At 45.9% G+C, this 17,942-nt stretch overlaps 1 protein-coding gene across 2 annotated transcripts in view; it reads left to right on the forward strand.

The window, feature by feature from the left end:
- Nucleotides 1-17,942, forward strand: part of LOC126252610 (UDP-glucosyltransferase 2-like) — a 73,712-nt gene that overhangs the window by 46,656 nt on the left and 9,114 nt on the right. For both annotated transcript variants that reach the window (XM_049953513.1, XM_049953511.1), the window contains one exon: nucleotides 1,979-2,198. In XM_049953513.1, the coding sequence (XP_049809470.1) occupies nucleotides 1,979-2,198 (220 nt within the window). The remainder of the gene's footprint in view (nucleotides 1-1,978; nucleotides 2,199-17,942) is intronic.

Here is a 17,942-nt window from a genome sequence, read left to right on the forward strand (position 1 = left end):
TTATATTGAGCAAGCAGTAAAGGAAACAAAAGAAAAATTCGGAGTAGGTATTAAAATCCATGGAGAAGAAATAAAAACTTTGAGGTTCGCCGATGGCATTGTAATTCTGTCAGAGACAGCAAAGGACTTGGAAGAGCAGTTGAACGGAATGGATGGTGTCTTGAAGGGAGGATATAAGATGAACATCAACAAAAGCAATACGAGGATAATGGAATGTAGTCGAATTAAGTCGGGTAATGCTGAGGGTATTAGATTAGGAAATGAGACACTTAAAGTAGTAAAGGAGTTTTGCTATTTGGGGAGCAAAATAACTGATGATGGTCGAAGTAGAGAGGATATAAAATGTGGACTGGCAATGGCAAGGAAAGCGTTTCTGAAGAAGAGAAATTTGTTAACATCGAGTATAGATTTAAGTGTCAGGAAGTCATTTCTGAAAGTATTTGCATGGAGTGTAGCCATGTATGGAAGTGAAACATGGACGGTAAATAGTTTGGACAAGAAGAGAATAGAAGCTTTCGAAATGTGGTGCTACAGAAGAATGCTGAAGGTTAGATGGGTAGATCACATAACTAATGAGGAGGTACTGAATAGGATTGGGGAGAAGAGGAGTTTGTGGCACAACTTGACCAGAAGAAGGGATCGTTTGGTAGGACATGTTCTGAGGCATCAAGGGATCACCAATTTAGTATTGGAGGGGATCGTGGAGGGTAAAAATCGTAGGGGGAGACCAAGAGATGAATACACTAAGCAGATTCAGAAGGATGCAGGTTGCAGTAGGTACTGGGAGATGAAGAAGCTTGCACAGGATAGAGTAGCATGGAGAGCTGCATCAAACCAGTCTCAGGACTGAAGACCACAACAACAACAACAATTCTTTTGATATTGTGTGCAAGTATGACGGATGAATGGTTCAAATGGCTCTGAGCACTATGGGACTCAACTGCTGAGGTCATTAGTCCCCTAGAACTTAGAACTAGTTAAACCTAACTAACCTAAGGACATCACAAACATCCATGCCCGAGGCAGGATTCGAACCTGCGACCGTAGCGGTCCTGCGGTTCCAGACTGCAGCGCCTTTAACCGCACGGCCGCACAGGCCGGCTCTATGACGGATGAAATTTGACGATTTATTTACAGAAGTGGAACATACAGCGAGTGTGTGTGTGTGTGTGTGTGTGTGTGTATGTGTGTGTGTGTGTGTGTGTGTGTTCTATGGTGTCACTTTATGTAATCCAGAGGCAAATATCTTACAATATAACACCAAGTCAAGTGAAGCTTCAATATTTTTTCAACTTGGAAATATTGTACGTTACGTCATTTTACGCAATTCATAGGCAAATATCTTTGAATTTGGCACCATTGTTGCGCAGTTCAAATGAAACTTACCTAATTTCACAGCTACATTGTGGCTGGTTGATTCATTTTAATACCTGCTCAATTACTATGCTGTGATTGCTTCATTTTAACACCCACTAAAATGCTACGCTGAAGTTGACTGGAGAGGGAAGGAGAGGCGGATGGATTTTCAATCCACAACTGGACTAGCTCCGCCATAATGGATTTTTTGAATATTTCTTAAACTTTTTGATCTATTTTTAAATTTCCCACACTCTTGGATTTTTGAATTTTCAGGTAACCCCAAAGATTACAGCCAATACAGCAGTGCCAAGTGTTGGCGCGTACCTGAAATATACGCCAAACAGTTGGTAGTCAACTGCTTGCGTTATTCCTATACAGATATCGCAATTTTACTTTGTGGAAAAATTCTAGACAAGGTAAAGCGATCGCAAGTGTCTAAGCTGCTTATGCTTCACCGCTGATCACTGGAGGAACTGTGATTGCATCTGACTGTCTTCATAATGTACAAAGAGTGCCGATGAGGTGCGTTTCATTTGAAATTTATGGCGTACCTGCCTTGCAGTTGTCTCGATAATTAACGAATGATCGTAACTAAAAAGTTGTTTACTTTCACGTGCAGGACATACAGGAGTGGCTGGAGGGGGCAGAGGACGGCGCCGTCTACTTCAGCCTGGGTTCCATGGTCCAGGCGAGCACGATGCCTGAAGAAAGAAGGCTGGCGTTTCTGGAGGGTTTTAAGAAACTGCGACAGAGGGTGCTCTGGAAGTGGGAGAAGGACATGGACGACCTGCCACCCAACGTCAAAGTCTCAAAATGGCTGCCGCAGCAATCAGTACTGGGTATAGCACAGCTAACGTACCAACATCACGAATATGCTTCATTTGTATATCTATTTCCATCATTTGGCTGTCTCACATTCGGATAGCCAAACCTGCAAAAATCTCAAATGGTTCTTACACCTGTCGGAGCCTCCAGCAGATCTAAACAGCAAAACCTTACCTGGCCTAGTTTAGAGTGTGTTGCTGTTTCTTGGAAGTGCCGCAGTATTCTATTTAGAGACAAGTACCTCGAATGCTGATCGCAGAAGAAATTTTCAGCGGGAATATTTGGCCATCAGTGGAAGGAGAGGTGCTGCTAGAATATCTGCACCAACGTTTTCCTTTAAACTCTGAATGCCGTTATAAATTTGCCGTCATAAAATTGCATGGTGTGAGGGCATGCATCATTTCTCACTGTTATCTATCTGTTAGATGAGAATGTTCAACGGTCCAGTGATATACGAGGTTTGTCCGGAAAATACGTATAAAAGTTGAATAATAACTTTATTTTACAATTATTCAGGTATTACAATATGGTCTCCCCCAAAATACTCGCCTTAAGACGCGATACACTTCTGCCAACGCCGTTTCCACTGTTTATAACATTGCTGAAAGTCTTCAGTTGTGATGTTGTTCAGTTTCCGTGTCGTTTCCGCCTTGATGGCTTCCATATCTCCCAAGTGCCGCCCCCGAAGCACCATTTTGCGTTTCGGGAACATGAAGAAGTCACACGGGGCAAAATCGGGTGAATAAGGCGGAAGGTCTGTCACGGTGATTGAGCTTCGGACCAAAACCTCGCGCACAACGAGCGATGTCTGAGCGGGCGCATTGTCGTGATGAAGGATCCACCTGCCCCCTTTTGCCAACTCCGGTCGAACTCGGGGCACACGAGCTCTGAGACTTGTCAGAACTTCAACGTAAAAATTTCCGTTCACTCTCTGGCCTGGAGGGACAAATTTCTTGTGAACAATGCCCCTAGAATCAAAGAAAACAATCAACATTGTCTTCACATTGGACCTTGATTTTCGCGACTTTCTTGTTCTCGGTTCTCCTGCTAGTTTCCATTCCTTGCTTTGAGATTTGAGCTCCACATCGAATTCGTAAAACCAGGACTCGTTTCCAGTGATTACTCGGCTGAGAAAGTCCCCTCGTTCCTCTGCTTCCAACCAATCCTCACAGCACTCAACCCTCTTTGCTTTCTGTTATGGCGTCAAGAGCTTCGCTACGATTTTCGCACACAATTTCTTCATTTCAAGTTTTTGTGTCAGGATTTCTTGAACCATTGTTTTGGGGATTGACAGCTCGTCAGCAATCATTCTGACTGTCAATCTACGGTCCTTAAGAACACAAGCCCCAAGTCGTTCAACACTTGCATCGGAACTCGATGTTGACGGGCGTCCTGGGCGAGGGCCATCTTTCACTTCTTCTCGGCCATCCCGCAACCTTTTTAACCACTTGTTCACGGTTGGTTCCTCCAGAGAATTGTCTCCGTAAACCTGTTTCAAACACTCAAAAATCTCACGGCCATTCTTGCTTAGCTTTGCAAGAAACTTGATGTTGACGCGCTGTTCCTCAATCAGAGAGAGCTCCATGCCGACGGCAGGTGAAAATGGGTAACTGTCAACAAGCTGCCGCACACTCCCACCTTCACGAAGCGTGCTCTGACTCGAACTGAGCGTTGATGGGATTGATTGCAGCAGTAGTCCCACCTGGCGGTGACTGCAACTTGTAACATAAAGACGTTATTCAACTTTTATACGTATTTTCCGGACAAACCTCGTAGGTGTTAATAGAGAGGAGTGGGTAACGTGCTGGGACTGAGTATCGCCCAGTCCCTTCCGTTCGTGAAATACTCGTTCGTAACAGCGTGAACGGAATACTTACTGGGCAATCATTCATCACTGTCATTCTCACGATACGGCTATAAATACTAAAAACTCATAGCTAGGTCGAAATAATTTTAGTGTAGAGTTCAATGAACAACATTGACGAGCGCCTTCCCAAGAAAACGGTGCAAATTTCTGCTCTATTGCTGAAGTTAATGACTGGGTGTCATTATAGTGTGAGGTGGGGTTTTGCTGTGGTAAACGGCTCTGAAAAAACTGAATGAATGGCGTGAGTCTCGTAGCGATGGTCGCAAGTGGGATGCCTCCAGAATGAGAACATAGTCTGCAGACACAGGCATTTATCGGTACGTTCATTAAATAATCAAAACCAGTCACATGTGTACAGCACAAGATGCTCTGAAGCGAACAGCACATTACATTGAAGCTCTAATGGAAATATCTGTTAATATTTTTAGCAATTTAATGAAAAAACAGACAAAAATGAGACGTCAACACTGACTTTCGGAAATGGCCCAATCAAAGTCTATAATTTCCGCTTTGCCTTCAGTCTGAAGTTCAGTTGGTGACAGAATTTCCGAGATCCCTCGCCTTATGGTTATGCTGAACTTCCAGCTTTACTGTCTGTTGGCATAACATGCAAGGAGACGAGGTACTACCAACGTGTTATCTACAGGCGTCAAGTCGAAAAACCATCCGAACATTGTATGGGAGACTATACTGCAGCTGATTAGTTTATATCTTGTGTTTATCTGCTCTATTCAATAAACTAACGAAAATGTGCTATTTAGTATGCACCGTACTAACTTAGCCGGCGGCCTTGCCCAAATGGTAACACTGTTTTCCGTCAAATCACCGCAGTTAAGCACTGTTGGTCTTGGCTAGCACTTGGATAGATGACCCTCCACGTCTCCCGAGCGCTTTTGGCAAATGGGATGCATTACTTTATTTACTAGCTATTCACCAAGAACATTAACACATTTCATCACACTATGTCAGCGTGGAAGTAGTTGCCAGGGAGTAACTGATGAAATCAAAAGGAAATTACTTTTAACAAATGGGAATTTTATTCCTAAAAGCTTTTTTTTTCTTTTTTAGAAACAGATTCAAAATTATAAGCAGAAATCACCCACTAAATATCAAGTTACAATTTATTCAGAGGCAGAAAGAAATAAAAGAGCCTTCGGGCTGAGAACCTTGCCACTCCCTTTTGACTCGACTGTAGTCACGACCGCTCACAACAACCTCTGAAAGACTACACAGGTGCAAATCTGCAACACACCAGATTATCTTAAAGTAAAAGTTTTAACAATTCACACAAGCACACAAACTATGCACCCCGAAAGAGGGATGGAAATGGTACAAAACACTAACAATTAAAGATTAACTTGCCACCGAACGTGAAACTTGATTATAACTTCTAAGAAAGTCTTACGGTGGAAGCGTGGCAACTTTATATACTAAAATGACCATTTAAATAAAAGTCCATGAAACGCAATCTTACATAAAATTATACAATGTTGGCAAAACATGCTGTACAGTACACATATACCGCCTCTCAAGATGATAGGCAAGATAAAAACATATTTCAGGAATTAGGCCGTTAAACTTGAAGCAATAAATTCGTTAACACACCGAATCCGACAAACATTAACGTATGGCAGGTACATAGGGAGATTACCGAAAACCCGAACCGCAGGTTGCTCTAACCCGCCCCTACTCCACAAGGGAAAAAACGGACCATCCAATTCATAAATAACCACTTTCCCGCGGGTAGGCAAACGGAGAAGAATAGTGGGACGACCACAAAGCAAAACGGCTGGTGACCTCACCAAGAAAACAAGTAGAATTTAACAAGAAAATGAAACAACGTATCACCAATCACGTAACTCCTAATAAACTGCGATTTCTAGCGAAGACCTGGCGCAGCACCCCCAAAACGCTCTCCTGAACTGTCCGCTGCCAGCAGCTTCAACGGACGCAGGAAGGCGCCGCAGATCGCACCGGCCAGTCCGATGTCGTGGGTTGACTCCTGCTGCTCTCGTGTCGGTCGCGAAGCCACCACCCCCCGCTATACGGCGCGGCCCACTGCACTCTCGTGGCGACCTCACATGCGCCGACGCTCAAGGCGGACAAGTCATCTTGTGTCTCAGTGCGCGACCGACCAACCGATCGATCCAACCGCCAATGACCGTTGCCTGAGCAACTCGAGCAAACTGGAGGCCTAACGCGCAGACTCAGATGCAGGAACTAAGCCCCCGACCGGGCGACCACTCGTTGAGTTCTCTCACTGCGCCACAAATTCGGACGAGAGACAGACTAGCAAGCTGGGGACGAGAGACTGACCCCAGACTGACTCCAGACTCACCCAGACTGACCAACTGACCGACTGGCGGTTTTTTTTCCCTTTATTGTGATTTCATTCCCCTGCCCCATATGGGCAGGGGAGGGCTGTCAGCAGCACAATCCGCCGCTCTTCAGCCGAGTGACATGACAACTAAAACAAGAATAAAATAATACATACATAAGGAGGTAAAAAAAGGGGAACAGAAAACAGAGTAAGGGGAGAAAATGGAGGTAAAAATACACTGATATGTAGGCGTTCATTGGGGACAGTTAAAAAAGTCACCAGAAAGTTAAAAAACACAGTTGGCGATTCTTAAAACACAGAGAAGTCACTGGAGGCACATGCACAGGTTAAAAGTCGGCCACGGTATTAAAAACACTCCGAAACAACACACTTAAAACCCACTTGGAGCACACACGACGAAGAATAAAACTACCAGGTGGAACCTGCCGAGGGAAAGGTCAGAGAGGATGGAAAAGGAGGGGAGAGCATGGGGCAGCTGGGGAAGCGGCGGGATGAAGAGAGGAGGGGCAACCGTGGGTTCACGAAGAGGCAGGAGACACATGGGGCGGGAGAGGAAAAGGGAAGACAGGGCAGGAGGGAGCACAGAAACACTGAAAGAAGGCACAAGAGATGGAGGGGAGTAGGAGGGGAAATCCGCTCAGAAGGAGGGAGGGGGAGGAGAGGGAGCCCTGAGGAGGAGGCAGGAAGAGGGGGTTAGAGTTGGTAGGAAGGGTAGATGTCAGGGTGAAGCTCATCATCCGGGAGTGGCAGACGGTGGAAGTTGCGTTGGGAAAGGAGATGGAGGGTGTGGAGATGGAGAGAGGGAGGGACACAACGGTAAAGGCGCGGCAACTGGTCGGGAGTGGAGAGGAAGGGAGACACCAGGGGGTGAGGGGGATCAAGGCGACGGACAATATATAGTGTGCGGATGTGTTCAAGGAAAAGGAGAAGGTGGGGGAAGGGGATGAGGTCATAGAGGATGCGCGTGGGGGACGGAAGGCGGATGCGGAAGGCGAGGCGGAGGGCATGGCGTTCGAGGATTTGGAGGGCGTTATAGAACCGGGGAGGGGCGGAAATCCAAGCAATGCTGGCATAACAAAGGATGGGGCGGATCATGGATTTGTAGGTGTGGAGGATGGTGGAAGGATGCAGACCCCATGTCCGGCCGTACAGGAGTTTCAGGAGGCAGAGGCGGTTGTGAGCTTTGGTTTGGATGGTAAGGAGATGGGGAGTCCAGGTGAGGTGGCGGTCGAGGGTGAGGCCAAGGTATTTGAGGGTAGGAGTGAGGTGGATAGGACGGCCATAAATGGTGAGGTAGAAATCATGGAGGCGGAAGGAGCGGGTGGTGCGGCCTATGATGATCGCCTGGGTCTTGGAGGGATTAATACGGAGGAACCACTGGTTGCACCAAGTGGTGAATTGGTCAAGGTGGGTTTGGAGAGTACGTTGGGACCGTTGAAGGGTAGGATAAAGGGCTAGGAAGGCGGTGTCATCAGCGAACTGGAGAAGATGAACAGGAGGAGGAGGTTGGGGCATATCAGCAGTGTACAGGAGATAGAGGAGAGGGGAAAGGACAGAACCTTGGGGCACACCGGCAGAGGGGTAGAAAGTACGGGAGTTGGAATTGTGGATAGTCACATAGGAGGGACGATGGGAGAGGAAGGAAGCAACGAGACGGACGAAGTTGATGGGGAGAGCATAGGTCTGGAGTTTGAAAAGGAGCCCGGGATGCCAGACACGGTCATAGGCGTTCTGGAGCTCAAGGCAAACAAAGATAGCAGAGCGACGGGAGTTAAGTTGGAGGGAAAGAAGATGGGTAAGGTTAAGGAGCTGGTCGTCAGCAGAGAAGGAATGCTGGAAGCCACATTGGGTAAGAGGAAGGAGGCGGTGCTGGTTAAGGTGGCGGTGTATACGGCGAGAGAGGATGGCCTCAAAGACCTTACTGAACACGGAGGTGAGGCAGATGGGACGATAGGAAGAGGCAGCAGAGGGGGGTTTGTTAGGCTTAGGGAACAGCAGGACACGGGAAGTCTTCCACAGGTCAGGGTAAAATCCAGTGGAGAGGAGGACATTGTACAGGATAGCAAGGACAGACAGGAAGGATGGAGGGGATTCCTTGAGGTGACGGTAGGTGACGCCATCATGACCAGGGGTGGTGTTGCGTTTGGAGCGGAGGACGAGTGTGATGTCTTGCATGGTGATGGGAGTGTTGATGTCGGAGGGGGGTAGCCGATCCAAGTACTGGAAGCTAGGGGCGAGCGGGGGGACCGAGGTGTCAGTGCGGTCAAGGACAGTGGGGAAGAGGGAGTAATCAAAATGGGGATCGTCAGGAATGGAGAAGACCTCAGATAGGTGGGAAGCAAAATGGTTAGCCTTACTGAGGCTGTCAGGAAAGGGGCGATCGTCATGGAGGATGGGGTAATGCGGGGTGGGATGGCTACCAGTAAGGCGGTGGAAGGCTGACCAGTACTTGGAGGAGTTGACAGGGAGGGTGGAGTTGAGGCGTGTGCATGTCTGACGCCAGTCCCGGCGTTTCTTTGCTGTAAGGAGGTTCCGGATATGTCGCTGTAATTGCCGGTGGCGAGTGAGAGTATCCCAGTCACGAGTGCGGAGGAAGGAGCGGTAGAGCCTGCGGGATTCACGCAGAAGAAGGACGGCCTGTGGAGGAAGAGTAGGGCGGTGAGGGTGGATGAGTTTGGTAGGGACATGAGCCTCCACAGCGTCAGTGATGGTCTTCTGAAGGAAGGAAGAGGAATGGGTGATGTCATCAGGGTGGGGGAGAGTGAGGGGGTGGCTTTCGACCTGTAAGGCAATGGATTCCTGGTAGGCATCCCAATTGGCACGATGGTAGTCATGGACAGACTTTGGAGGGGCAGGTGGGCGGGTGGCTGCAGTGGCAGGACGGGTAGAGGAGATGGTGAGAAGGACAGGGAGATGGTCACTACCGATGGGATTGAGGACATCAACGGCAATGCGACCAAGGAGGTTGGGGGAAGCGAGGATAACATCGTGGGTGGAGTTACTTTCAGGACGGGTGTGCTGTGGGAGAGGAACAAGGTCACCATGGAGGGTGGCAAGGAACTGATGCCACCGCCGAAGGGTGGCAGGGTCACGGCTGTGGATGTTGAGGTCAGCGGCGATCACATAGGTGGAGAAGGTACGGTCAACATGAGAAATGAAGTCAAAGGGGAGAGGAGCTGCGGGGCGAATATAGATAGTGGCACAGGTGACAGTGAGGGAGGGAAAAAAGAGGCTGAGGAGAAGGTGTTCGGTTGGGTCATTGAGGAGGGGTTGTGGCCGGACAGGGAGATGCCTGAGGTGGCCGATAGCGACCCCGCCTCGAGCTAGGGGAAGGGGATTGTCAGTGCGGTGAGACTGGCGGGCTTATCGCGCCCCTTAAATGCACGTGAGTAGGCAACCTTTCCACTTTTCCACCAGAGGGAGACACCAAAGCTACGATTGCCACAGCGGCGCCACTGCCAGAAACGGAGGGCGACTGCTTCACACAACGCGCTGCGGCGTGCTCTTCAAAACAGCAATTTTTACCACGGCTCAGCCTTGTTAGACCAATTGAGTAGCTTCTTGACAGAGAAATAGCGGCTCCGTTCACAAAGACAGCGGCCGGGAGAACATTGTGTTGATCACATGACCCTCCATCTCCCCATTCAGTGACGCCTATCGGTTGAGGATGACACGGCGGTTGGTCGGTACCGTTGGACCTTCCGATGCCTGTTCGGACGGAGAGCTGAAATAAATGAATTATAACTTATCATGATAATGATACGAAAAAACTCTTTTTTAATAAAACGAAGTATCCCAAATTGTCACGAATTTCTGCGCATTTGGGCTTCGAAACGGCCAGAGTCTTCGTTCAGTCCGCATGAAGAAGCTTTACAGGACTACCACAAAAATATGCAACTGCAGTAGTAGGGGTATATGCATAAAAAAAATTCAGCTAACAAATGGTTCAGTGCGACACTTAATACAATTGACAGAAGCACAGAAAGCTAGCACTAACAACTGTGAAAGTCTTTCACATTTAGGTCTACAAGATACAGAATCAAGGTAGCGACAAAACTTATAGGGGAGAATTTGTCTTAGGATGTCTTTACTGATTATCGATCTGCCTGCTAGTGGCTGTTTTACAGAAGAGGCAAAAATCTCGTCTCCAGCGAGATTGGAAGCGACAGCTAATACAGCGTTCCGCTTGAGGGGCGAACACTTTAACCACCTTTTTTTTTTTTTTTTTTTTTGTTCGATATAGTTCGTTGCGTTTGGTCGGGACAAGACATCCGTTCAAATTGATCATTGGTTCCTTGACTCAGTTTTTTTTCTTTTTATTACAGAGAGCACGCAGCCCTCTGACCGAACACGCTGAGCTACCGTGTCGGCTACCACTAATCTAGCATACAACTAAGGCAGACAGCGCTCCACAAACTGCAGTTCCTGTTGAAACTAGCTCCCTGGACACAAAAATATAAATTTCCTACCTCCATGTCATCCCCTAAGTGAGAATAATTCAGAATATTGTATGTAAATGATAAGAAATTATTGAGTGAATTTATCAGGATAATTCTGAAGCACTCCAGGAAGTAAATCGACAGTCACATAGTTGCCAAACATATTCTACAATATCGTTAGTTCGCCATTACACCACAGACAGGCAGAATAGGTTTGCTCAGCCGATGTGTTTCCTGAGCTGGGGAAGCTCACCCTGTGAAGACACAGTATCGTCGGCTAGCACTGCGTTGACTGGGAGCAGAAATACCTAACATAAGTAAGTGAGTTTTATTCGCATTTCTCTATTGTCTGCGTCTAAAGCGTAATACTAATTTTTTTTCCTGTTTTTGGCGAACTGCGAACTAAAGAACTCATTCACTGGATAAAGAAAAAAAAGTTTTCGTCGTCTGGCTGCAATCATTACTTATTTACCAATGACGCGTTTCGCCTGATTCAGGCACCTTCGTATTGGCCCACAGAAAAACGTACACTTTTTTTAGAAGTGGTATGATCCCATTTCCCAAAATTGAAGTTAGAAGCACGAAACTGTAACACAACTCACTTAACATTAGATGGTGATAGGCACACGGTGGACCAGCCGGTGTGGCCGAGCGGTTCTAGGCACTTCAGTCCGGAACCGCGCGACTGTTACGGTCGCAGGTTCGAATCCTGCCTCGGGCATGGATGTGTGTGATGTCCTTAGGTTAGTTAGGTTTAAGTAGTTCTAGGGAACTGATGACATCAGATGTTAGGTCCCATAGTGCTCAGAGCCATTTGAATCATTTGAACCAAGGCACATGGGATACCAATTATACTGAACTTCCCTGCAAATAATTTTCCTCATCAAATGTTCACGAAAAAATGTGTCCTATAAATAAGTACGAGGGCTGTTCAATAAAGAATGATCATAATATTTTTGACAACATACCTTTACTCATCCTCATAATTTTGATGGTCCTTCTCAAAGTACTCTCCCATGAATGCTTTGCGCTTGTCCCAGCGTTTCTGCCAGTCTTCAGATACATGCTGGAAACCATTTTTTGACAGGGCCTTCAAAATTGCCTCCGCAGCCTTCAGTAGGTTTCTTTTTTGCTGTTGTGTAATATTCATTACTAATTTTTATTTTCTCAATCCTGACACGGCCCAACACGTGCATAGTACATTTTTTTACGGGAGCACGTCTCTCCCCATTGCCATGGTTCCCCACTCTGAGATGTGAGTGTCTGTTGGTGAATCAGTATCTGGATGACTTGGGATGGGTCATTGACCATGACCCAATACGTTTCTTTTTTGCTGTCGTGTAATATTTATTATTATTTTTTATTTTCTCAAGGAAAGGACAGGTACTTTATTTCAGTCTCTTTAATAATGCGAGACAACACCAACAACTTAAATCTTTGCACAACTCAGTGCACCTTTAACCCATACGGGCACAGACTCTGATTCATTTGCATTACGACGATTCCTTGTCTTAAGAACCAACGGCATTGTAGACATATAGTAGGATGAACCACGATCTCTGTTATACACTTCACATATCTGAAATGTACGATAAGCAATAACTTCCCGGCCGTTAAAAGTCTGTCCTGTAATATTTATTATTATTTTTTTATTTTCTCAAGGAAAGGGCAGGTACTTTATTTCAGTTTTTATAATGGTGCGTGACATCACCAACAACTGTAACCGTGGTGCATCTTACTATATGTCTACCATTCATGGAAGCGTGCCAGCTCAGAGACCAGTTGTGTACCATATTGTGGGCTGTATGATGCGTTTTTCGTAATGGGCAGTACCTGCACAAAGTGTGTCCTGAGAAACTAATATGCTACAGAAATGAAGGATCATGTTCTGCGTTTCTCTGGACTGCTGTGATGATACTAATGTTTCATCTTAATTCGTTGCCTTACCAATGCTTAACTTTTTCATGTTCTTCAACGGTGATGTAAATAATAGCATGTCTGGCCTCCATGACTATTTGTCCTTTTGGTTTTACCCTATTTATGTGACCCTCAAGTTTGTTGTTAAGCAAGAGCCGATGAGCAGTTGCATCAGGAGACAAGATCTTGTGAACAGGACGTATCTTAAAAGCGTTAGTAAGCCTTCCCAGTAGTGTCAAAGACGACGTAAAATTAAAATTAGAATTGTCCAGTCATCCAGATCCGGCTACAAGTACTGTGGTATTTAAAACAACAGTCTGTTTTAACGATTACATCTGGATAATTCTCATACGAATGTTGTGATACGCTAGATGGCTGTTCATGTGAAACAACTGGGAATTAAACTACGATCGAAATGCGCCAGCTGTGAGGAACTGATAGAAATTCCGTCTCACGCTCACCGGTGACAACTTCTTCTTGTTACTTTAGTTCTTCTCTGTGTTAAGTTGTCTCAAATCGGAAAACTCAGTCTTCAAAAGCTTTTCGCTTTTACTGAGAAAGCATCGCCTCCAGGCATATTTTAATTGTTACGAGTAGACGATACCTTTCCTCCCTTTGCTTTTTATAGAATGAATGACAGTTTAACTCGAAAGGTTCAAATGGCTCTGAGCACTATGGTACTTAACATCTGATGTCATCAGTCCCCTAGAAATTAGAACTACTTAAATCTGACTAACCTAAGGAAATCACACACATCCATGTCCGAGGCAGGATTCGAACCTGCGACCGTAGCAGGCGCGCGGTTCCAGACTGAAGCGCCTAGAACAGTTCGGCCCCACCGGCCGGCCTTTTGCTCGAGAATGACGTATTCAGCACATTAAAGTTGGCACTTTTTCTCCTTGTTCCACATTCTCATTACAACTGCTTCTCCTTTCATGTTATGAAACCCTGGAATCGAACTTGCATTACAATGATTCACTTGTTTAAATATCTTCGTGGTTTTGAGTCCTATTTTTTGGTCATTGCGAAATATTTTCTTGCACGGTTTCCTTTTGTGATTTGACAATATATGCTATTCACAGCCCATGAAATTTGATTACAAGACACGAATATTCACAACTGGTAAAACTAGAAAAGCATCACGTACGATGAAAGAGGTTTTTTAGTTTACAGTTCACTTAAGGTGGAAAGGCACGCCACTGAAGAGGTAAACCACCCAAGTGATTTTCCCTGCTCTTTATTTACGACTTTCGACATTTGGTGCATCTGAATATTGTGCGTAAGCACACTCTAGATCCAAACCATAGATACATAAATGCGAATAAAACTCATTGGCCTCTACTAGGTACTTCTGCTCCCAGTCGATGCCCTAGCAGCGGCGACGGCGCGCCTTCGAGTGGTCTTGCTTCCCCGTGCAATCCTGCGTAGAGAAACACATCCGCTGAAAAAACGAATTGTGGCTGTTGATCGTGTGATGGAGATCCGGCAGAACTGTAGAATACATTTGGCAACTATGTGACTGTCGATTTTGTTCCTGCAGTTGTTCAGAATTACCCTAGAGTAAAGTAAGTAAAATGTTTATTATTTTTAAGTAATCGCCATAACTGTTAATACATTTATCCCACTGTGAGACAAGATGGTCAGTGCCTTCATGGAAAAATGTTTGCTGTTGCCTGCGCAAACATGATTGTACCCACATGTGACCCTCTCCGTCCGAAGTAAGTCGACAGCCTTGAATGCCTTTCTTGAGAACTCAGAAAAGATAGACGCCAGGGCTACATGGAGGATGTGTGAGGGCTTCCCAGTGAAACTTCTGTAGTGTACCCGAAACAGCCTTGGCAACGTGTGGGTGGGCAGAAGAACAGATGCACACCTGAGTACAGCCATGGCTCTGTATGCAACCGCAAATATTTTTCCATAAAGGCACTGACCGTCTTGGCTCACAGTGGGATAAATGTTTTAACATTTTCGGTGATTAGTTTTCATATAATAAGTAAATAATAGATTTAGGAAACATGCACCGCATTTGTAGATTTTAAAATGCGGAACAGAATAAAGTGTTTTCGTTACGAATTGTAGCATCACCTACAGGGTTAAAAAGGTAACCTGTTCTGTTTGTGTGCAGCAAAGTGGAATACTTCGGGACTGAAAGAGTGGTGCGAGAGGCCAAAACCAGGAATGGTGTGAGGTAAGGCAGGGTTGTTCACAGTCAACACATTTCCTCCATATACGGAAGATGCGATGAGGGAAGTAAAGGAGTATCTCGACATGGAAGTGGTTTGTCACGAAGAAAAAATAAGCATGATACAGTTCGCAAATGACAAAACGGTGATCACTGAATGCATAGAGGACGGCTATGCTATGCACATACACAAAAAGAAAAACTGAGGTACAACTGGGGAAAACTAGCTGGGCACCTGTGCCGGAACGCATGTTGTGTGAGTGCACCCCTTAGTTCAAAAAAATGGTTCAAATGGCTCTGAGCACTATGGGACTCAACATCTTAGGTCATAAGTCCCCTAGAACTTAGAACTACTTAAACCTAACTAACCTAAGGACATCACACACACCCATGCCCGAGGCAGGATTCGAACCTGCGACCGTAGCAGTCCCGCGGTTCCGGACTGCAGCGCCAGAACCGCTAGACCACCGCGGCCGGCCTTAGTTCTGGAGGGGCGCCTACCGCAGTCTGCTGCCCCCTGCTGAGGTGTGCTCTCCATTGGTTAGAAGCAGGCATTTTATCTATTTATGCGCTGCTTTTCCTATTTGGTTCTCCTGTCGCAGATGATTTCAAATGGTTCAAATGGCTCTGAGCACTATGGGACTCAACTGCTGAGGTCATTAGTCCCCTAGAACTTAGAACCAGTTAAACCTAACTAACCTAAGGACATCACAAACATCCATGCCCGAGGCAGGATTCGAACCTGCGACCGTAGCGGTCTCGCGGTTCCAGACTGCAGCGCCTTTAACCGCACGGCCACAACGGCCGGCTGTCGCAGATGAATGCCTAGTTAAATTATTGGTCATAAACGCATAACTGTTTAATTCAATCGTTTGCAGACCCGCTAGCTGTACCTATGAAGTTCCGCTTGCGCTCAGTTTCAGCTGTCGAACAGCACCTCAGCTACCACTCTGTCACCAGTTGCAGCAGAGCCCCCACCACTACCATTCTACCCTCGCCCATCGTGCTGTTTGCGCAAGTACACGCCCAGTGCACTCTATTGACGTTGCACGGCAGGTGTACACGTTGGATGGATGAGTATTAACTTGGACAAGAGAGTCCTAAACAGGATCATGATTTTTGGTCTCAAGCAAGTAGAATAGAAAAGGGAGGAACATACTAGAAAGATACAGTAGCAAAGATGTCACAAGGCAACATGTCACGATATGAAAATAAACAACTGCTAAAAAAAGGGTCTTGAGACCAGAAGAATAAAGAGCTACGTTTTGGAGCCAGCTCCGGATGTATGGGAAATGTGAGTAGCGAGGTAGACAGAACTGAAAAGATCGGAAGACTGTTAAAGATCAAAGAGAATGATCGGGTAAATAATGCAGATGCACTGGAACGAGGAAAAATACGAGGTTGGAACTTTAATAGTGGCAACTATTTATTTACAGTTCGTACAAAATAGATACGTGTTTCAAAGTTTTACTGACATTCAAAGTAGTCACCAGCATTGTGCATAACTCGTTACCAGCGACGTGGAAGTCGTAGGATGCTCTCAGCAGTGCCAGCTTTGTTGACAGTTCGAGCGGCGCGGTCTATTGGCCTACGAATTTGTAGCAGTTCTGAAGCGAATGCAGTGAAGTGTTTCCTTCAGTTTAGAAATCGAGTTGAACTGACGAGGGCTTAAGTCAGGAGAGTGCAGTAGGTGGTGTAGCACTTAGCAGCCCCATCAAACCAGTAACAGCTTGCACTTTACGTGCTTGAGCATTGTCCTGGAACATGATGGTCAGGTCCTGCAGAAAGAGTCATCACTTCTGTTTCTATGCTGTTAATTTTTGGAACACAACCTACGACAAGCTTAGAGACAGAAGTGATGACACTTTCTGCGGGACCTGACCATCATTTTGCAGGACAATGCTCAAGCACGCGCAGTGCAAGCTGTTGCTGATTTCTTTGATTGATGGGGCTGCTAAGTGCTATACCACCTATTGCACTCCCCTGGCCTAAGTCCTCGTGGGTTCAACTCGATCTCTAAACTGAAGGAAACACTTCACGGCATTCGCTTCAGAACTGCTACAAATTCTTCTGGCAATAGACTGCGTCGCTCGAACTGTCAACAGAACTGGCAGTGCTAAGAGTATCCTACGACTTCCACATCGCTGGCAACGGGTTATACACAATGCTGGTGACTACTTTGAAGGTCGGCAAAGCTTCTAAACAAGTATCTATTTTGTACGAGCTGTAAATAGTTGCCGTTATTAAAGTTCCAACCCTCGTCTTAATATAGACCATAATGATATGAAGGGACAGAACGGCTGGACACAAATTACGAGCTGAGTCGTTGCTGAAATATACGAGGTGTGGCTAGAAAAAAACCGGACTAGTACTGGTGAAACAATAAAACGAATGCAATAAGGCTGAAAGTCGCGTGGCCTGTCACGTGACTCTCGCTCCGCCTACTGCTCGAGTTTCATCTGTCTCCTGCACTCAGTCTGCCCGTGGCGTCTGTTTTAAGTAGTTGACGTTTTGTCTGTGCGTCGGAAAATGTTGAGTGTACAGAAAGAACAGCGTGTTAACATCAAATTTTGTTTCAAACTAGGAAAATCTGCAAGTGAAACGTTTGTAATGTTACAACAAGTGTACGGCGATGATTGTTTATCGCAAACACAAGTGTTTGAGTGGGTTAAACGATTTAAAGATGGCCGCGAAGACACCAGTGATGACACTCGTACTGGCAGACCATTGTCAGCAAAAACTGATGAAAACATTGAAAAAATCGGTAAACTTGTTCGACAAGATCGCCGTTTAACAATCAGAGCAGTGTCTGAGTTAACAGGAGTTGACAAGGAAAGTGTCGAACAAGTTTACCGATTTTTTCAATGTTTGCATCAGTTTTTGCTGACAATGTTCTGCCAGTGCGAGTGTCATCACTGGTGTCTTCGCGGCCATCTTTAAATCGTTTAAACCACTCAAACACTTGTGTTTGCGATAAACAATCATCGCCGTACACTTGTTGTAACATTACAA

Source organism: Schistocerca nitens, chromosome 4 (assembly GCF_023898315.1).
Source record: "Schistocerca nitens isolate TAMUIC-IGC-003100 chromosome 4, iqSchNite1.1, whole genome shotgun sequence".
In the NCBI taxonomy this organism is placed as follows: domain Eukaryota; kingdom Metazoa; phylum Arthropoda; class Insecta; order Orthoptera; family Acrididae; genus Schistocerca; species Schistocerca nitens.